General features: G+C 44.8%; 1 protein-coding gene across 3 annotated transcripts in view; it reads right to left on the bottom strand.

Moving 5' to 3' along the window:
• The window catches only part of LOC103181486 (E3 ubiquitin-protein ligase RMND5A), a 34195-nt gene extending 19469 nt beyond the window's left edge, over positions 1-14726 (bottom strand). Inside the window, exons 1-2 of one of the 3 annotated variants that reach the window (XM_042343503.1) lie at positions 14560-14726; positions 13807-13979 (exon numbers count right to left, since the gene is read on the bottom strand). In XM_042343503.1, coding sequence (XP_042199437.1) covers positions 13807-13948 — 142 coding nt within the window. In that variant the 5' untranslated portion in view covers positions 13949-13979; positions 14560-14726. Of the gene's footprint in view, positions 1-13806; positions 14299-14559 lie in introns of those variants that run through there. The other 2 variants (XM_007898002.2, XM_007898003.2) reach the window with 2 other exon arrangements.
• Between the last annotated feature and the right edge of the window lie 5627 nt (positions 14727-20353).

The following is a 20353-nucleotide window of genomic DNA, read 5'->3' as shown; positions in this document are numbered from 1 at the left end:
GATAGTAATCTCAATGGAAAGCTAAGTAGTTTTAGATGGTTAACCCCAATGCATACTCTGGAATCCCCAAGTCTTTGCTTTCGCCAACCTGCATCTAATACTTTATGGAATTTAATTAAGCAGAGTCGCCCTTCGAGGAGGGAGGGAGAGAAAGCCCATACTACCAGAAACTGGGAAGTTTCTATATGTAAGTGACATACACATGTGGAACTCTCAGTCTGGTTTGATGAATTTCTGCATACATCAGACACGTGGCTGATTAAAAGAATAAAAATACAACACAGCAATTTAAACAACTAGTACCTTAGCACCTTCCCAGTAGTTTAAATATCTCAAAACATCTCTTCTACATGAGCTCCCACTTCATCCCAAAGCTTTACAGAGATTGAGTGTGAGTTCAAGCAGAAGAGGAAATTTTTGGGGTGGGGGGGAGACGGGGAGACGAGAGTTAGCCAAAAGTGCAAAGATGTTTTGAAAGCAGAGAGGGAGGGTGCAAAGCAGGAGGGAGTTTGAGATAGAGCGGGCAAGATTGCTTCATCTTAAGCTTTCTGGGAGAAAATATAAATAATTTGTGAAGCTATTATATACACTCACATAACATTCTTATATGGAAGATATATCATCTGACATTAACACACGTAAATACATTTTGAGACATCTCAATGACATGGTAAGGTTCTATATTAAATACAAGGAATTCCTTTACATTTTTTTTTAAAAAAAGCTTGCATTTAATCCAGTACCTATAATGTCTAAACATCTCAAATCTCTTCACAAAGGATTGCTATGAATTGCAGCAGCATCCCACAAACAGCCAAAAAGTGAATTACCAATTTTATCTGCCAGTAGGAGAAACACCCTTCTCTTTTTTAAAAAGTAGCTCCAATTCCCTTAAGTGATATTTTATCTTTTCAAGTAAAGAATATCAACATTGGAAAATTAAATGAGTTCCTCTTTTGAACACCTAGCGTGAAAGTTGCGTAAATTATGTGTAAACGCATGTGCCCTTTACACAACATAAAAATTCAAAGTAATAAGGAACATGAATTCCAATGACAACATTAAGAAGTCCTAGATCTAGGCAATTACAAAGCAAAAGGTTCCCTCTGGTCTACTCCTTAACAACAATCTTAGAGAGGATCATCTATTTTACCATAATAAATTATTCTATTTTCTGTATCTACCATCCAATTCTGAACTCAAACAACCTTCATAGTCAAAGCATTCACTTTACAAAAAGCAGTCATACACTTTACAGTAATTCTTGTGAAATACCTTGAGGTGTCCTCCCAATATAAAGGGTGTTACATCCAATGCAAGTATTATTACTACAGTGTAATTACTTTCTGTGTAAAAAAACAAATTTTGTATTTAGTCCTTTTTTTTACAATCATGAAATGGACTTCTGGTCTTGTTCATTTGTCAGATTTGAAAGTCTGGTTTACTTTTTCTATCCCATTAAGCATCTTATGCAGTTCTATAATGATCTGCTCAGATGTCTTTTCCAGGCAGAAGATTTTCGATTTATCTAGTGGCTTCTCTCACCCCACCTTACTACCAATGAAGATGAGCTTAATGGCTCTCCTCAGCACTGCCTCCAAGGCTGGGCAGCACACTTAAGGTGTGGCAACAAGAACTACCTGCATATGTGGAGTTTCAGGTGCAACCTAAATGTAGCACTCCCATCCCCAGCTCGGGTGGCAAGCCATTATTGTTACTTGAAAGGCCCTATTTAAATATAATTTTTGTATTGTATTCTTTGTATTGTATTATATAATAATTCTTGCATTTGTCATAGGGCCTAATCGCGTCTTCAAGATATTTCAAAGCATCTTCGAGATGTCTCAAAGCGTATTAAGAACTGGAGGGATGCCAGAACAGACTCAATATTTAACCCACTTCAGCCGAGCTCCCCTTACCAATATTCTCCACATCCCTCTTACTAGTCCATGGCTATGTGACGTTTGTAAATCATATATTTGTTTGTAAGGCCAACATATACAACAACATGCCCTTTACACATGGGAGAGCCAAGGAGTGCTTCACAGTGGTGGAGTTTGATCCCGAGGCAGGGAAGGGGCTGGAGGCGAGAGGGGCCCATAAACACAATCAAAAAGGAAGCTCTTTAGGTGGGATTTGAAGGTGGGGCAGGAGGGGGCAGGATAGAGGGATTGAGGGAGAGAACTCCATATTACAAATACTGAATAATGATTTTCCAATCCTGCAGAAAATTAATTTAAGCAAGCTGAATTTACGCTGGTTTGTATTTTTTTTTAAATTGGCGTTTAAGTATTTATGCAGTCTGTAAAACTATTCTGTGCATGGAAACTAGTTTAGAATCTTCACACTCAACCCTGAGTGAAATGCACACCAATATTTTTAAAGTGCCTTCAGCATTGTGAAATTTTGTATTTAAAATTGATTTACAATGTTTTTGAATCAGCAGGAAATAAATTCTTGTCTGCAATTAACTCACTAGAAGCATCAGAAGTAAATGAAAATTTCAGGTAGGATGTTTGTAACAAGGACAGTTAAAAACAGGAATGTGCCACAAACTGCAACACTCTGTAGTATATGCTTTTTAGTGCGATATTGTCAGCCTTCAGGATTAATAGCACACGATTCCCAAAATAACCCTAAATTTAACTTTCAAAGAAAACAAGTAAAATTATCCAGTTACAAGTGAATCTGACTTTCCATTAGAAGTTGAGGTCAACACCAGGAAGGTTTCATGCAAAAAGACCACGTGATTTTCAGTTATAGCTCTGGAACCCTCCAGTACTCGTACATATGCCTAATCAGTTTAAAAGCTCATTCTAAAAGCTTCCTGTATAAGACAAAGAACAAACATCCAGGAGGTAAAAGACAATATAACAAAGCACTGTTACAGCAGTCAACTCAGAAAACTTATTGTTACACCAGCAATCAACAGATTGAAGCATTATTTTCCATAGTGTTTCCATATTGTAAGGCACTGCCTGTCACTACAGAATAAAGCATTACACCAAACTGACTCAAAAATATAGGCAGAGTCACTAATTTCTAAGAATATTCAGAAATGCTAAATAATCAAATAAACTCTGAGTGCTGAGATAGATGTCCATTAAAATGGGAACTACTGTATTAAAAACAGGAATGTGCCCCAAACTGGGGCGTCAGGTTCGACCCCCAATTATCCTTCCTCCCCCACATCTGGTCCCTCACCAGCACCGCTTTCTTTCATCTCTGATGCATCGCCCGTCTCAGCCAATACCTCACTCCAAAAGCCGCTGAAACTCTGGTCCATGCCTTTGTCACCTCTCGGCTGGACTACTCAACGTCCTCCTCGCCGGTCTCCCCTTCACTACCATTCATAAAATCCAGGTCATCCAAAACTCTGCCGCCCGCATTCTTACCCGCACCAAACTCCGCTCCCAATTACCCCAGTCCTCGCCAGACTGCACTGGCTGCCTATCCCAGAGAGGATCGACTTCAAGACCTTCACCCTTGTCTTCAAATCCCTCCACTCCTCTGCACCCCCTACCTCTCTGACCTCCTCTCTCCTCACAACAGTGCCCGTTGTCTTCGCTGCACCGGGTCTGACCTCCTCCTTATTCCCCCGAATCCTCCGCTCCACCATCGGCGGCCGTGCCTTCAGCCACTACACTCCGAGGCTTTGGAACTCCCTTCCTCACTCCCTTCGCCTCACACCCTCTCTTCCTATTTTCAGATCTCGGCTGAAGACATTTATTTTCGACCGCGCCTTTGGTCACCTTCCTCCCCCTCCCCCTGGCTCGGCCCCGGTGTTAATACAATTCTGAGACTTCATTATTGTGATGGGGAGGGATATGGCTAGACTTTACATGTAGTCTGTACATACTGCATTATAGAAATGTATTGTTTTGCAAATTTAAGTATAGTTATATTGGTAAGGTGAAACAAAATATCACCCACAAAATACAGTCAATTCACTTTACAATATATTCTACGAAGCACTGAGATGTCTCGACGACATGATAAGTTGCTATATTAAATGCAAGGATTATTATATTCCACACAACAACAACTTTGTTTATAGTATAGTACGTTTCACCTAGGATCTATTGGATTACTTTACAATGATGGGGTTGGACTTTGCAATTGATCTGCTGGCATCCAGACGAATTTGACAAGAACTGGAGTGATAAGTTTTCAGAGTTTGGTGTGGGTGAGGATGCAGGCAGCAGAATTTTGGATAAGTTGGATAGAAATGTACAGCACGAAAAGACATTCGCCTCATCACGTCTGAGCTGGTTCTTTTGAAAAGCAATCCTTTCAGTCCCATTTACCCTCCCGTTCCCCATACTTCTATAATTTACTCCTTTTGAGATATCTATCTAGTTCCCTTTTGAAAGCCAAGATGGATTTTGCCACGGCTGGCCACTGCTCCCAGAAGGGGCTTCCATATCCTACACACTAAGTGTATGAAACAATATCCCTATTTGCTTGTTTGTTAGCTATCTTAAATTGATGTCCTAGTCACTGACTCACCAATCAGTGAAAAGAATTTCTCCCTATTGACTATCAACCCCCTCGAAATTTTAAAGACCTTTAGATCAGGTCATGTCTCAATCTTCTTTGTTCCAACAGAAAGAGTCTCAGTATCCGCTCATAGGCCAAAGTATTCATCCCCAGTATCACCCGCTAAATCTCCTTTGCACCCCCTCTGGAGCTCGGTGGTTAGAACACTTGCCCCGCAAGCCAGAGACCCGTGTTCAAGTCCTGGGCAGGGCAAAACCTTAGGCAAGCTTCCTTACTCCACACGGCTTTGTTTACCGAGCAGTAAGTAGGAACCCGGTTGTTAGTCAGCTGGCAGATCGCTTTTCTGGGGGTAAAATTTACTTTTTAAAAAAAAATTTGGTCACTCAATGCAGGACTGTTTGTGGGACACTGCTGTGCACAATTGGCTGCCCCATTTGGCCCACAAAATACACAGTCAATTCACTTTACAGTATATTCTGTGAAGCAATTTGAGACATCTTGAAGAAGTGATAAGGCGCTACATCAAATGCAAGCATTATTATTATTGTCTTGACAATTCTTGGTTCAATTTGTGGTCTTTGCTAAGTTAGTTAGTTTACTTCAGACAGGGTATCATTGCAATACTACAATTTGGGTGCCATTCCAGGACTGTTTGGTGCCTTGAAATGTCATCTCGATGTGAAAGGTGCTATACAAAATGTAAATTTGTATTGTACAATCAGTGCCCCTGGGTTTGGGGGAGGCAAATCAACCATAGAGTAGGAGCCAACATCTACAAAAGAGGAGAAAAAAATTGTAAAGGAAACACACTTTAGTGAGGTACTTAGACCAGACTTTATCATGATTACTAAAATAATCACCATAGCTACATTTGTTTTCCAAAATTGAGATTACAGGTTTTACATGCATGTTATTTCAGCATCTCCCTAATCCCCTACCCCAGCTCATAGTGTCAGCAAACAACTTTCCCCCCGCCTAGTCACTTTCTGCAACTGACTTATAAGAGATGCACCTACACAAGCCAGAGCATTTCATCCTCACTTTCCCTATCCCTTCTCATAAGAAAGCACTAACAGTACTTTGAGATCAGACCTCACTGTATGGAAAATATTCTCAGTCTATACTTAAAGAATATTTTTCTGAATGCAACTCCTCCAAATTAACCAGTTCAGCAAATCTCTCAGATGGTCTTTCATTCATAATTATTTCATTGTACTATACACCATTTTCATGATGTTTTGCACATTACAACAACAAGATTCCATTTATAGAGCACCTTTCACGTCAGGAGGACATCCCAAGGCGCTGGACAGTTGGGTCAGGACTCGAGCAGGGGGGAAATGGTCAGGGTGAGGGAAGGGACGAGGAGGGGGGAAATGGTCAGGGTGAGGGAAGGGAAGGGGCGAGGAGGGGGGATATGGTCAGGGTGAGGGGAGGGAATGGAGGGGGCGAGGACGGGGTAGAGAGTTGAGATGGGAGCTGAAGGCACGGTCAAAGAGAAAGGTTTTGAGACCGGCCTTGAAGGAGGAAAGGGAGGAAGCGGCGAAGGCACTGGGGGATGGAGTTCCAGAGCCTCGGGGCTGAGAGGCTGAAGGCCCGGCCACCGATGGTAGGGCGGTTGGGGCGGGGGATGTGGAGCAGACCGGAGCCAGAGGAACGGAGGGTACGGGCAGGTAGGTAAGGGGATAGTAGGTCAGAGAGGTAGGAGGGAGCAAGGCCGTGAATGGCCGTGTAGGTGAGGATGAGGATCTTGAATTCAATCCTCTGGGGGATGGGGAGTCAGTGGAGGCGAGCGAGGGTGGGAGTGATGTGGTCTCGAAGCCTGGTGCGGGACAGTACACGAGCTGCAGAGTTCTGAATGACCTGCAGCTTGTGGAGGGAGGTGCCGGGAAGGCCGGCGAGGAGAGAGTTCCCATAGTCCAGCCTTGAGGTGATAAAGGCGTGGACCAGAGTTTCAGCAGCGTGAGGGGTGAGGTAGTGCCGTAGTCTGGCGATGTTCCGGAGGTGATGGAAGGCGGTGCCAGTTGTGGTGCGGATATGAGGGAGAAAGGACAGCTCAGGGTCGAACAAAACCCCGAGGTTCCTGATGGCTTTGAGAGGTGGAGAGTGCAGCCTTGGATGCTGATGGTGTCAGCGCCTGAGGTGCGGAGGCGCTGACGTGAGCCAATCAGGAGGGCCTCAGTTTTACGTATGTTGAGCTGAAGAAAGTTGTCTCTCGTCCAGGACTCGATGTCGGACAGGCAGCTGTCAGGACATCGGTGGTCGTGGAGTTGAGGGTAGAGGAGGAAAGGTAGAGTTGGGTGTCATCCGCATACATGTGGAAGTTAACTCCATGTCTGCGGATGATGTCACCACAGGGGGAGCATATAGAGGGTGAAGAGGAGGGGACCGAGGACAGAGCCCTGAGGGACACCGCACGAGACAGTGCGGGGGGGAGGAAAAAACGTTTGTGGAAACAAAATGAAGACGGTGGGAGAGGTACGACCTAAACCACTCAAGGACAGGGCCTTGAAGGTTGAGGTGGGAGGACAAGCGGTGGAGTAGGATAGCGTGGTCGACCGTATCGAATGCTGCCGATAGGTCGAGGAGGACGAGGAGGCAGAGGGAGCCCTGGTCACAAATGGTCAGGATATCATTGGTGACCTTGACCAGGGCAGTTTCTGTGCTATGGGCAGCACGGAAATCCGACTGAAGGGGTTCGAATAGTGCATGGTTGGAGAGGAAAGAGCGCAGCTGGGAGGCGACAACTCTTTCAAGGACCTTGGACATTACATAAAGCAGTACAGACCTACCCACTTATCTCAAACCTGTTCAGGCCCACATCCCAATTATATCAATAACAAAGTATAATCCCTGTCTCTTCTCCGTACATAAACTTGCCATCTAGCTTGACTTCGACAAACTTCGTTTGTCAACAAATTGTTTAGGTGCCTAAGAGTATTAAAGGCATTGCTGTCATTTATTAACAGTTATGTTGACAGTATATTCTTAAATTACTATTTTTTTTCAAGTCTATTTTTGTAAATAAGGTGATGCAAATACATGTAAATAAATAATTCAGAAATTTGTAATCACACAATACCTATCGTCTACTTGTGGCCGCCTATGTCAACAAAACTCGAATGGTCCCTGACATAAGTGGATAGGTCTGTACAACAATTAATATGTGATCACTTATTAAAATTGTTATTGAATATATTTTTATTTCCCTAAATAGTTTGGGTAAATGGCACCCAACTACAAATTTACTATGGTGTGAACTCACAAATAGCCAGTCTCAAATTTTACCAAATAAAAAAAATGATATAATACAGACAGTTTGAGATATCACCCCGGTTACCCTCGATGGAAGAATCTTTCATTCATCTCCAATAAGCACCGTTGCATGGAACAGAACAAATGTCTAATTATCACCCCAGTGATAGTTGCTTGTTGATAGTTGACCTCGCCTGAGCCAGCAGACGGTTCAAACTGCATGACAACTCACAACCAGCCTCAACTGTCTTGCGAAAAGTGAAAAGTCACTATACAAATGCAAGTTCTTCCTTTTCATTTATTAAATCTAACTGGAGCCTGAGTGGTATAAGTCACACATTTGTTTTAAGTAACAGTGAGGCTGGAAATTTGAATGAAACGCACAAAGCGTTCTGTTATAATAATAATAATGCTTGCATTTTCTACAGCGCTGTTCATGTCTTCTAGACGTCTCACAGAATATAATATAAGGTGAATTGACTGTATATTTGTGGGTAAAACGTGTGGAGTAAGGCGTGTTGAGTAAGAAACCTTGCCTAATATTTCGCCCTGCCGGGAATAGCACCCAGGTCTCCCGCTTGTGAGGCAAGTGCTCTAACCACTGAGCTACAGGACTCCACATGGTTCAATGCTTTAATTCTGTATCCTACACAATATGGAAAAGGGTCCTTTGACAGATCACAATATGATTTTATTTTGAGACAGAACACAGATATGTAAACTTAACCCAGAGGATGCTTGCATAACGACAGAAACTCTGATCTGTTTTATGTACTTTTTCGGCTCATGTTGAAAAAAACAATGAAAGTGATAACTTGCCCCTTGAACAAGTCGTCAACCCCACCTAACTAGCCACTCACCCAATATCTTGACTATTCAAGCACTTTATACTTTCGATCTACTATACTTTGGATAACTAGTCAACTCTGATAAGTAGTCATTTGAGCCATTTCCCTTGGGTTACGAGTTACCTGAGTTTCACTGTAATATCCAAAATTTCACTTCCAGGAAGAAAAATCAGCAAACTAAAGTGATGCACAAATTTGATCAGAACTCTTCCAATGATACAATAGCTCATCATGAACATGCTGAATTTGTCCATGGGTTCGCTCCTCCCAACTCAACTTCTCAAATGCCTTCTTTCCCGGTCTCCCCAGCTCCACTGTGCACAGTATCCAGCTGATCCAAAACTCCACCTTCTGCATACTCACCCATACTAAACTTCGTACCCCCATCGCACCAGTTCTTGGCAAGCTCCACTGGCTCCCTATCGCAGAACGGATCAATTTCAAGATCCTCACACTTGTTTTCAAATCCTGTCATGCCCTGGCACCTCCCTACCTCTCTGACGTGCTTACCCCCCAATCCACAACCTGCTGTCTCCGCTTAATTGGCTCAGACCTTCAGCATGTCCCTCGTTCCCTCTGTTCCACCATTGGTGGCCGTGCTTTTAGCCACTACACCTCAAAACTCTGGAACACTCTTCCTCTATCCCACCGCCTTGCCCCTTCCGTCCCATCTTCAGGTCGCCTGAAGACCTCCCTGTTTGACTGTGCCTGTGGAGACCTGCCCCTGCCCCGCCATTGTGCTGTACCACTGTCAAGCCCTCTGGGACACTACCTTCCGTAAGAGGCACTATATAAATGCAAGCTATTGGTGAATTTATGCAGATTTATTGGAATTCGTAATGTGTGCTGATTACAAATGAAGTCACTACACAACAGCAATTACCTGTGAAGTGCTTTTACATTTTTCAACTATACAGGCCCAATATCAAATGCAAGAATTATTATAACTATTAAGTAATTCACAGGTGTTGCTGCAGAAGAGATTCTATCACACAAGGTAAACGAGTACAGTATTAACATTTTAAAACTTTTTAAACACACAGATGCAACAGGGAAATGTTCAGTATAATTGACAACGCTGGAAGGCTTAATGAAGTGATAAATGCACAAGTCAACTGTAAAAGTCTTCCTCAATTATAAATTGCACATTACACTGTTTTCCACTATGTAAATCTTGGAATTCAAGAAACACAGTATTTATTTTTGATACAATTTATAAGGAAAGCAATCACCACCAGATTGTACCGGCTGCCTCTTGACCCACAATGGATCCAACTACACACCTGAATACTCCCTCTCTTCTCCCTCTTCACGGCAGTATTATATTGAAGTCACAAAACCAGCTCATCCCAAATACTATTTGCTCCATCAATCCCACAGCTGGTATGCATTTCCAGCTGTGACACAATCTTTTTAAAAAAATTCTTTCAATCTTTGTGATGTTGCCTTTTCAACACTAACTACTTCAATTGCACAACAACAATTAAGACTACCACTGCTATAAAGCCCTCACAATACTACTCACAGAGCACTAGTCTCCATGATCATTATCTCACATAATTCTGTGCCATATTCAAATGTTTGTGGGAGTTAGCTGCTCCTGTGTGATTTTGATATACTGTGGCCGTTTCGTATTCTGGGTATGAAAGCGAACCCAGATCTTCCAGTTATCAGCAGCACATGCTGTACAAGACGGATTGCATTAAAACCTAAACTGCTGCCTTGGAATGGACAAACATCATGATACTTTCACACAAAGTAACAACCAAATAAGATAGATTTGTGTGCCCCAAAACACAACAGTACGTTATATTGTATTAAAAGACAAAAAACACTGTTCCCTGAAAATAAGCTACAATAATGATGACAACAAAGAGCAAAGTTATGCAGGCATTTTTGAAAATATCAGAGACTATTTATAATTCGTCTCCGCCCCCCCCCCTCTCCCATACCGGGCATGAAGCTGAAGTTTTGTTTTACAATAAGGGCACCACAGTATTTAGTAATTTAATATCCACACTCCAAACAAGTGCTGTAATTAATGGGTAATGTTTTATGATATTCATTGAGGCTTACCTCCTAATTCTGTGTGGTTATTTTGACAGACTAGCTCTGACCATCAAAAAAGTTTATAAACCATTCCAAACTTTCGGAGGAGATTTTTTTAAAATTTGGAACAGGCAAGAGGGAAAAGAAAGAACGGAACAGAACATCACATACAGTAAATACAAACTTTCCAGGAGCTGCAGCTTAGCAGAAGTTTGCTTGATTGCATTTTGGTCTGTACTGAGTTTGCTTGCTAGTCTCAGCTTTAAGGTTCCATGGGAATGCAAGGCCCCAGCCTTCCCAAGGTAAGGAATGGAAAAATCAGCCAGAGTTCCTGCTCCTGATCCCTCTTAAACTCATGGTGGTCAGGACATGGCCCGCAGGACAGTCAAGATGTGGCCTGCCGATCATTCGGACTAGTCTAGTAAATCTTGATTTCTTTATGGAATAAATCAAGAATTTTTGGCGGGGGTGGGGGGGGCTGACCAAACTACTGATGGTGCGTGGTTGTGTATTAGTTAGGTGGGGAGAGATCAAGCAACAGCTGAATGGCCTGTCAACATACATTGCCAAGGCTCTTGAACAATGCCCAATTGAGTGGCCTACAGCGAGCGAACCAGCACCCATGGAATCACACTAGTAAGATGCCAAGAGGCACATGACAATGGGGAGAAAATCAGAAATATAATTTGACACATTAAAAAATGTTTTCAAAAGATCCCAGGAAATCAACATCAGATTATTCAGACATAAACCTTCTGCAAATTCATAATCATAAATAGCCTTGCAACATGCATCAAGGGCACACAGCACAAAAGCTTAAAATGCCACATTTTAAGAGGGAAGCCACAGCAAGGGGCTGAAAGAATAATCTAATTTTAGGATTCAGAGCACAATGATAGATTGATTGTTCAAGTTTTCCTTCTATCATTAGGACATCTGAGCTATACCAAATGTATCTGTGCGACACCAACTTTGAGAATTATAACAGGATTTATTTACCTAAACTGGTGCAAAGTAACGTTAGTCCAGTGGTGCTGAGTATATAAAGGGCTTGTCACTCCAGCTGACTATTACTGTGGTTGTGTGTGTATTTCAACTCTAACACCTCCGCAGCTGTAGGAGGTGCAATGTTCACTGTCAACATATTCCAATAATCACCTGCCTCCTAATACAAGCAGACTATGCAGTTGTATACATTTTTCAGACCAGAATAAAGGATTTGGGAAAGGATCTTGTTCAAATTGAAATCCAAACACAAAGGAAAAATAATAATCTAAGTTAGTATAAAAGAGCAATCCATACAATGTACCCAAATACCATAAATGTGCAAAAAACTGAGACGAAGTGTAAATAAAATGTAATCCTTGCATTTGATATAGTGCCTTATTACGTTGTTGTGACTTCTCAAAGCACTTCACAGAATATATTGTAAAATGAATTGTTTGTATTTTGTGTACGAAAACAACTAAACCATGAATTAAGCATTATAGTACAATTGTGTATCCACCCATGCCTCTGGTATACGACATAATAGATATTACATTCTAGAGACAACCAGGTGCATAACAAAGACTAAAATATGACCAAGCATTGAGACTTTTCAAGGTACTACTGAAATGCAATCAAATTCACACTTAACCCCAACTGGACAAAAACAATACCATTGGTATACATGCAACTCTGTATTTTAAGTACCATTGAGTGAAACCGAATGACAGTGAAGCTGAGTAGGTATGGTAATCCAGTCACATATACACACTCTAGCCTAATGCAAATAACACAATAAGGTATACATAGTAGTTTAGTGGTATGTTAAATTAGGTTACACTCCATGAGCATTTAGTACAGTCACATTAGCTCAAATGCAATGCTCTTGATTTATTTTGGTCAGCCAGGTGTATGACACTTGCGGACACCCATTACCATGCTTAACTCAACACCAATTCACATATGTATTGAAACTTACCCTGTGTCAGGAATGGAAAGCACACTCTCCCTGAAAGAACATACTCTGCTTTCCTAAGTTCGGAGACTATTAGGCAATAGTTGGGGAGAGCCAAGGCTTCACTTATTGTACATTGAGGTGCTACTGGAGATTAACCAGCTATTAACCAGCTGTGGAGGGGTATTTGAGGAGCACGGGTTTGCAGGGTTATGGGGAAAGGGCTGAGGAGTGGGATTGACATTAATTGCTCTATTCAAAGAGCTGGCATAAACTCGATCGGCCGAACGGCCTCGTTTTGTGCTGTACGATTCTATGATATGATTAAACATGCAGCTCGCCATTGAGAGCACTGGTTGTCCAGCTAGGTCCACCCTATCAATGAGGGATTTTTCTTGCAGAGTTAGCATGTGCCAAGTGGGAAGAATCCATGTACTCCAAGTACGGACGATGAGCGAGGTTGGATAGCCTGATATCAGCTGTGCCAGTGGACACACATGGCTCAGGAACTGGACTACTGAGACCACCAGAGGGTGGACTTGATTCTGACATCCTGTTGCCAAACACGTCACCATGGAGCCAGGTCACCTCCAAGGAGGATGGAGAGCTGATTATGTTACTTGTGAACTGAAGTCGTCACCGGAGTCTGTATATTCACGAATATCGCAATATTCACAAATGTACACACTCCAGTTTTGTGCGATATTCACAAAATACTAGATTCTAGTTAATAATAATCCTTATATTTGATGTAGCACCTTATCGGGTCATTGAAGCGTCTCAATGTGTTTCGCAGAATGCATTGTAAAGTGGATTGATTTTATTTGGTGGGCAAAACGTTTAGCTCAGTGCGATATTCACAATATATATATATATACATATATATATATATTCAGTGAGATATTCACAAAGTAATGCACACTCCAGTTCGGTGTGCTGTCTATGGAGCAGTACACACACACACACACACACTACAGTTTAGTGCCATATACTTGTAGTGCAAAACACTTCAGCGCAATGCAAGAGACAACGAGCTCTGCCGGTGCAGTGCAGCTGTACCGATATATACACACGATATATACACACACACAACCTAAGCGGAATGTCATGAACCAAAGTCTATATATACACACACACACACACGGAGTATATATACACACACACACACACATGGACTATATACACACACACACACCCACACAGAGGCCTCACCTCCAGCCTGAGTGAGCTCCTGCCTCAAGCCGCCCGTGTACTCGATCAGCTCCTCCAGGGTCCGGTCGCAGTGCTGCCCGTACGAGGTGAATTTCTGTAAAACTTTATCCAGCTCCCGCTCCACATTCAGGCACTGCTCCATGGCCTTCCCCTTTCCTCAAATACAGAACAGACTGGAGGAGGGGAGAGGAGGAGAGGAGGAGGAGAGGAGGACCGGGAGTCGGACGAGAGAGGAGGAAAGAGAAAGAAGTCGTGAAAGGAGGAGAGGAATTGGACGGTGAGGTGGAGGCAGAGAGGCCCGGGGAGGGAGGGAGGGAGGGAGGGCCGAGCTTTGCTCTCTCCACACCCTCCCTTGCTCCAAAGCCCACCGCCTCAGACGGTGTGGCTGCCGAGCTGCGGGGGGTCCGGGCCGCCCTCCGCTCCGCTCAGTGACCGCCTGGGGTTCCCCGCGCCGCCGCTCACCGCACCGCACCGCCCGCGAGACTGTTTTTGTTTTTCCTCCTCCTAACGGCTGCCGCGACCTCGCGCCCGGCGGAGCCGACCAACTCGCTCAGCCCGAGAGGGGGAGTCAGGGGGCGGGAGAGAGGGAGAGAGGGACGATTCACACACCGTCGCGCTATCACATCTTTTTTTATGTATCAAATACACACACACGCACACGCACAATGCTTTTCTTAAACATCAAAGGCGAGGTTTATTATTAGTATTATTATTATTAGGGGATAAGCACTGAATTGAAGCTGTGAAACCAACCCCCGGGGGCACTCATGAACGGTCCACATCGTGAGGAGGTTTAATCTCCGATGTGCATTGTTTTTATTCGCTGCAAACCGTTGTCCCGTGTTTTATTGTGGTCTGGATCAGCCCCTCTCTCCCTCTCTCTCTCTCCCCTTCGCTTTCACGCTCCTCATTTGGTTTCGTCCCCTTCACTGTGAGGCCCGGGGTCCAGACCGGAAGTGGCCGCCAACGGTGGCGTTCACGGGGGCGGTGACGTCGAGTTCCAAACGCGGAGTTACGTTCCTACGATCGCAACGTGAACGTGTGGCGCACAATCATCATTCACACACACACACACACGTGTACATAGCGCCGCCTCGCGCTCTCCTGGAGGCCGGGTCACAATTGCGGGTGTAAGCGGGTGTTTTTTTTCGTGTAATGGTTATCGTGCATGGATTGGCAGCTGCAGAGCCCCGCCGCACGGTGGCGCCGTTTGTTTATCCGGGAGGTATTGCGGGGCCTGACCTTTGACGCGTCTGTTGCTACGCTACAGGTGAAGCCCCGCCCCCTTGCCCCGCCCCGTGTGTGAGGGCGGTGGGCGGGGACAGCTCATTGATTGACAACTTGACACACCATTGGCTCTTCTCTCTCTCTCTCTCCCCCCCACACACACACACACACCAACCAACTAAAGTGTTGCCCTAATGCAATGCAGCCCAAGAGCTCTTTCTGTTTGGTCAGCCGAGTGTCTGGCACGTGTGGAAACCCATCCCGGTGCTTACAGAGTATCCAAACCCAGCTGAGATCTCCATGCATCCCACCCAACACGTAGAAATCCCAGAGATAGATTATTGGAATGGAAATGTGCGCTCTCTCCTTTGGAGGGAGGGATCCTGTTTAACTCTCTGATTCCAGAGAGTTATTGGGCGCGAGTTGGCAAGAGCCAAGGCTTGGGGACCCCAGAGTGTGTGTTGGGGTAACTGCTGGAGGCTGACCAGCTAAAACCCCATAGCTTGCCACTGAGAGCATTGTCTGGCAAGCTTTCCCGCTGTTTGACCACCTGGGATCACTCTATCCTGTTAGGACTTTGGCTTGCAGGGTTAACAGGAGCTGAGTGGGAAAGTCCTCAGTGAATGGTCTACCATTCCAAGTCTTGCCGATGAGCCGGATTCTCTATAGCAGTTTGGTGGCTACCCTGTGAGAGGGGTACTATATAAATGTATATATTTTTCAAGAAATACATTCGGAGATTTGTCAAAATGCAGATTGCTTTATTAACAAAAAATAACAATAAATTACATTTGTATAGCGCTTTTCACGTCAGGAGACGTCCTAAGGCACTAGACAATCAGAGATCCGCACCCGAGCTGGTGGTGGGATCAGGGAGGATGAAGGGCAGGGTGGGTAGGGGTAGGAGGGTGACCGAAGGCATGGTTGAAGAGGGTCTTGAGATGGATTTTGAAGGAGGCAAGGGAGGGAGCGAGGATGGACTGTGGGATGGAGTTCTAGAAGATGGGGGCAGAGAGACTGAAGGCCCTCCCACCCGCAAATGGTGGGCCAGGCAAGGCAGGGGATGTGAAGCAGGCCGGAGTCCACTGACTGGACTCCACTGACTGAGTGGAAGGAGCGGACAGGTTGGTAGGGGGTTAGGAGGTCAGGGAGGTAGGGAGGAGGAAGACTGTATGTTTCCTTGTTCTTCAATGTATACATCAAGTTTTCTCTTAACAACAACAAATGACATTTGTATTGCGTCTTTCACATCAGGAGGATGTCCCAAGGCGCTTAAACATATTGATGCTTTCTGTCTCAACCACAGTTTCCACATTGTCATCATTCTCTGCATCAAGAGGTTCCTTATAAAATCCCTATCAGATCTACTACTGGCTAGCTTATTGTTATGCCCTCTGGGGCTCACCAACAAGTGGAAAGAGCCTATGATCATCCACCTTATCAAATCCTTTCATAATCTTAAAACACCTTTATGAGGTCCTCTCAATTGTCTCAACTTTAGAGAGATAAAGTGTAAAACGTTGCAGATTCTAACCCCATGTTTGCACACAGAAGCAGTCACTTCACTCAACATTAATTCTCTAAAGTGCTTTGAGACATTGGGACGTGATGAAGTTCTTTCCAGCTCATTTTGCTATCAGCAAGCCAGAACAGATCTTCCCATAAGAGGGAACTATTTTAAATGCTACAATTTCAAATGCAAGGATTATTATTATTAGAAGTGCAAGGATTATTATTATTAGAAATGCTCAATGTAGAAGGAGTGACAGAGTTCTCTTCAGACCTGATAAAGTCTTAAAAACTTATGGCTCATAAGAGATCTATCAAAAAGTGTAAATAAGAGAGGGAGCAGTGAGAAGTTCTGAACCAGAGATGCAGCCAGTATCCAGGATGACATTGCAGTAGTTCTCGGGTTTTGAGGCAGCCTTTTCTCCAGTAATTGACATGTTTTATTTAGTCCCGATTAACCAATCAAACATTATTTTGCAAGGAGCAGGTGGAATTCAAAGATTAGAAACTCCCTGAAAGGAGAAATGATCCCCGGAAATACCAGAGCTACACCTGGATCACTGGTAATTAGAAGAGTGCTCCTTGATACTTGGCAGAATGACGCCTGGATCCCAAGAATAGTAGAAAGATGCCTGAATCTGAAGAAGAGCGACAGCTAGATAGATCCCTGGCAATACGAGTCGTTATAATAATAATACTTGCATTTGATATTTGATGAATCGCCTTATTACGCCTTTGAGATGTCTCAAAGGGCTTCACAGAATATACTGTAAACTGAATTGACTGTTTTTTGGCTGAAATGCAACAGCCAATTGCATACAGGGAGTCTCCCACAAACAGTCTTGGATTGAGTGACCAATTTTTTTTTTAAGGGATTATTACTCCCGGAAAAGCGATCTGCCAATCGACTAACAACCGGATTCATATTTACTGCTAGGTAAAGGAAGGAAGAAGCGTGCAGTAAGAAAACTTCCCTAAAGTTTCGCGCTGCCTGATTTCTCTTGCTTGCGAGACGAGTGATCTAACCAATACACTACAGGACTCTATGAGTCCTGGATCCCTGGCAATAGCAGAGCCTAAAAGGCTTTGGGACCTTTGAAGTGATTTTGGTTTTAAGCCTCTGCTTATTTGAGGATAAGAGTTGTTACTGAATAGAACCAAAAAGGTAATATACATTTCATATACTGCACTAACTTACCCTGATTGATGTGCTGATTGTGGACTACTGGGTTCTTCTCACAATTGGACATCTTGTGTTTTGGAAGTGTAGCGCCCCTTCAAATATGATGTTGCTCTATTTGGACCAAGCAATGTTGCATAAACAAAAGCATGTCAGGAGGATATCTCAAACAACAATAACCACAAAATTACATTTGTATACCGCCTTTACACAGCTGAGTAGAATCCTGAGCTAGTGGTATTGGAGGTGGGTAGATGGGTTGCTGAAGAGGGTAGGAAGGAAAAATGACCAAAAGACTGGTCTTAAGGCGAGCTTTAAAGTGTGGAGGAAGTGGGCAAGGCATTATCCGAGTGACATTAGGCTGGCCTCATTGGCGCTACCTTGTCAGTGACATTAACCTAATGGTGACATGACGTTTTTTGGGGGTCAGCCGGGTGTCCGACACATGCGGAAACCCAGCACCATGCTTAAGAGTATCCAAACCCAACTAAGATTTTCATGCATCCCACATGGAAATCGCAGAGATGTTTATTGGAATGGAATGTGCACTCTCTCCCTGGAGGGATGCATCCTACATACCAACATCTGAGAATATTAAGCACAGGTTGGTAAGAGCCAAAGCTTGGGGACCCCAGAGTGTACGTTGGGGTACTGCTGGAAGCTAACCAGCAAAAATCGCATAGTATACTTGCCTTTGAAAGCACTGTCTGCAAACTTTCCTGCTGCTTGTTTAGCTAGAATAATTCTATCTGTTACAGCTGACTTGCAGGGTTAATGGAAGCTGAGTGCTCCCAGTGTCTGGGCTGCCCTTCCAAGTCTTGCTAATGAGCCAGGCTCGCTGTGCTGTCATTAACAGTGCGCTGGAGTGCGGCGGACCTGCCTGGCTTACGAACCGGATTGCAAAGACCACCACGGAGAGTTAACTCGGTTCTGACATTCCATTGTCAAACATGTTACCTCACCCGGAAGAGGAGTCACTAGTTGGTCATTTGACTTCCAACAAATGGAGATTTGAGCCCTCATTAGGTGAATGTCACTGGCAGACTGAAGTCACTGGCAGTGTGATGTCAACCTGCAGACAAATGCTGATGAGGAAACTCTGAGGCTTGGAATGGCAGCGAAGGTGTTACCCGGAGTCCGAGTTCCTGAACACGTGTTCGTACATCCAAAGCTTGCTTGGAATCCACCTTGATTGGTTTGAAGGTAAAGACACTTTAAAAAAAAACACTTCAATCCACAATTGGCTGCCACATTTCACCCACAAAATATAGACAATTCACTTTACAGTATATTCTGTGAAGCACTTTGAGATATCTCGAAGACATGATAAGGTGCAATATCAAATGCAAGGATTATTATTATTAATATAAGCAGCTGAAGTTCCGCACCTCCGACTGATGGAACCATTGCTCAATGGGAAGGGATGTGTGTCAGAGCTGAGGGCAGGAAGATGGTCACGGTGCTTCTTAAGCATTTCATGCTGAGATGTGTTGCCCAGCGGGGAACTTGCAGGGTAGGGGATTTGTGACGTCACTGTCAGGCAGGAAACAGTGATGGGCCGGCATCACTGGCAGCGGGGTGTCAACCTGCAGGCAAGTGTTGACGTCAGCCTGAGATATCATCCTAACAGGGACATCATCCTCACAGTGACACGAGCCCGCCAGTGATAATAATAATAATAATAACCCTTGCATTTGATATAGCGCTGTTCACGTCGGGAGGACGTCCCAAAGCGCTTCACAGAATATACAGTAAAGTGAATTGACTGTATATTTGTGGGCGAACGCGGCAGCCAATTGCGCACAGCAATGTCCCACAAACAGTCGTAGATTGAAAATGACCAATTTATTATTGTTATTGTTTTGGAGGGATTATTATTAGGCTCTGTGTGGAGTAAGGAAACTTGCCCAAGGTTTCGCCCTCTGCCTGGAATTGAACTCAGGTCTCTCACTTGCAAAGCGAGTGCTCTAACCACTGAGCTACAGGACTCCACAGTGATACCAACAGCCGACGATGCCACCCACCCAGTGACAGACTAACCCACCAGGTACACAGCACAGGCGGCACAGACCGGTCAGGGACACTGCCCCCAATGGTGACAGCGTCTTGCCGGTGACGTCACGCTTGCGCCTTCTTCCTCGATGACGTCAACCCGTCCATCACACAGAGCGCGCAGGGCGGAAGTGGGGAGGCGGGATCTCCGGGGTCGGGTTGCGTGGTTACGGGGGGGTGATGGACGGTGGGGCTGAGGCGGGCGGGCGGGCGCTGTGACCGCGGCGGGGGCGGGGCGGGGCGGGAGGAGGCGGAGCTCGGGGGGGGGGTGGGGAGATAGGATAGGCCGGTGGCTCAGCGCTCGGTGTTGAGGGCGGCCGAGAGCGAGGTCCGACACCCGCACCCCCACCCACCCCGGGCCGTGTTGTTATTTACCAAACCCCGCGCCGCGCCGGGCCTGGGCCTGGGCCTGGGCCTTTTGCTGTGAGCCGCGGTGTGTGTTGAGCAGAGGGTTCATGGGGGCCGCTGAGGGCGGCTTGAGGGGCGCGCGGGTCGGTCGGGGTGTGTAGCCTATCGGGGGGAGAGATGCAGAGTGCGAGTCAGGGGCAGCTGTGAGGCGGCGGCGGTGTGAGTGAGTGA

The sequence above is a fragment of the Callorhinchus milii genome, unplaced genomic scaffold (genome assembly GCF_018977255.1).
Source record: "Callorhinchus milii isolate IMCB2004 unplaced genomic scaffold, IMCB_Cmil_1.0 Scaffold1, whole genome shotgun sequence".
Classification (NCBI taxonomy): Eukaryota; Metazoa; Chordata; class Chondrichthyes; order Chimaeriformes; family Callorhinchidae; genus Callorhinchus; species Callorhinchus milii.
The sequence above is the reverse complement of the archived record's forward strand: the minus strand, read 5'-3'. Positions and strand labels throughout refer to the sequence as shown.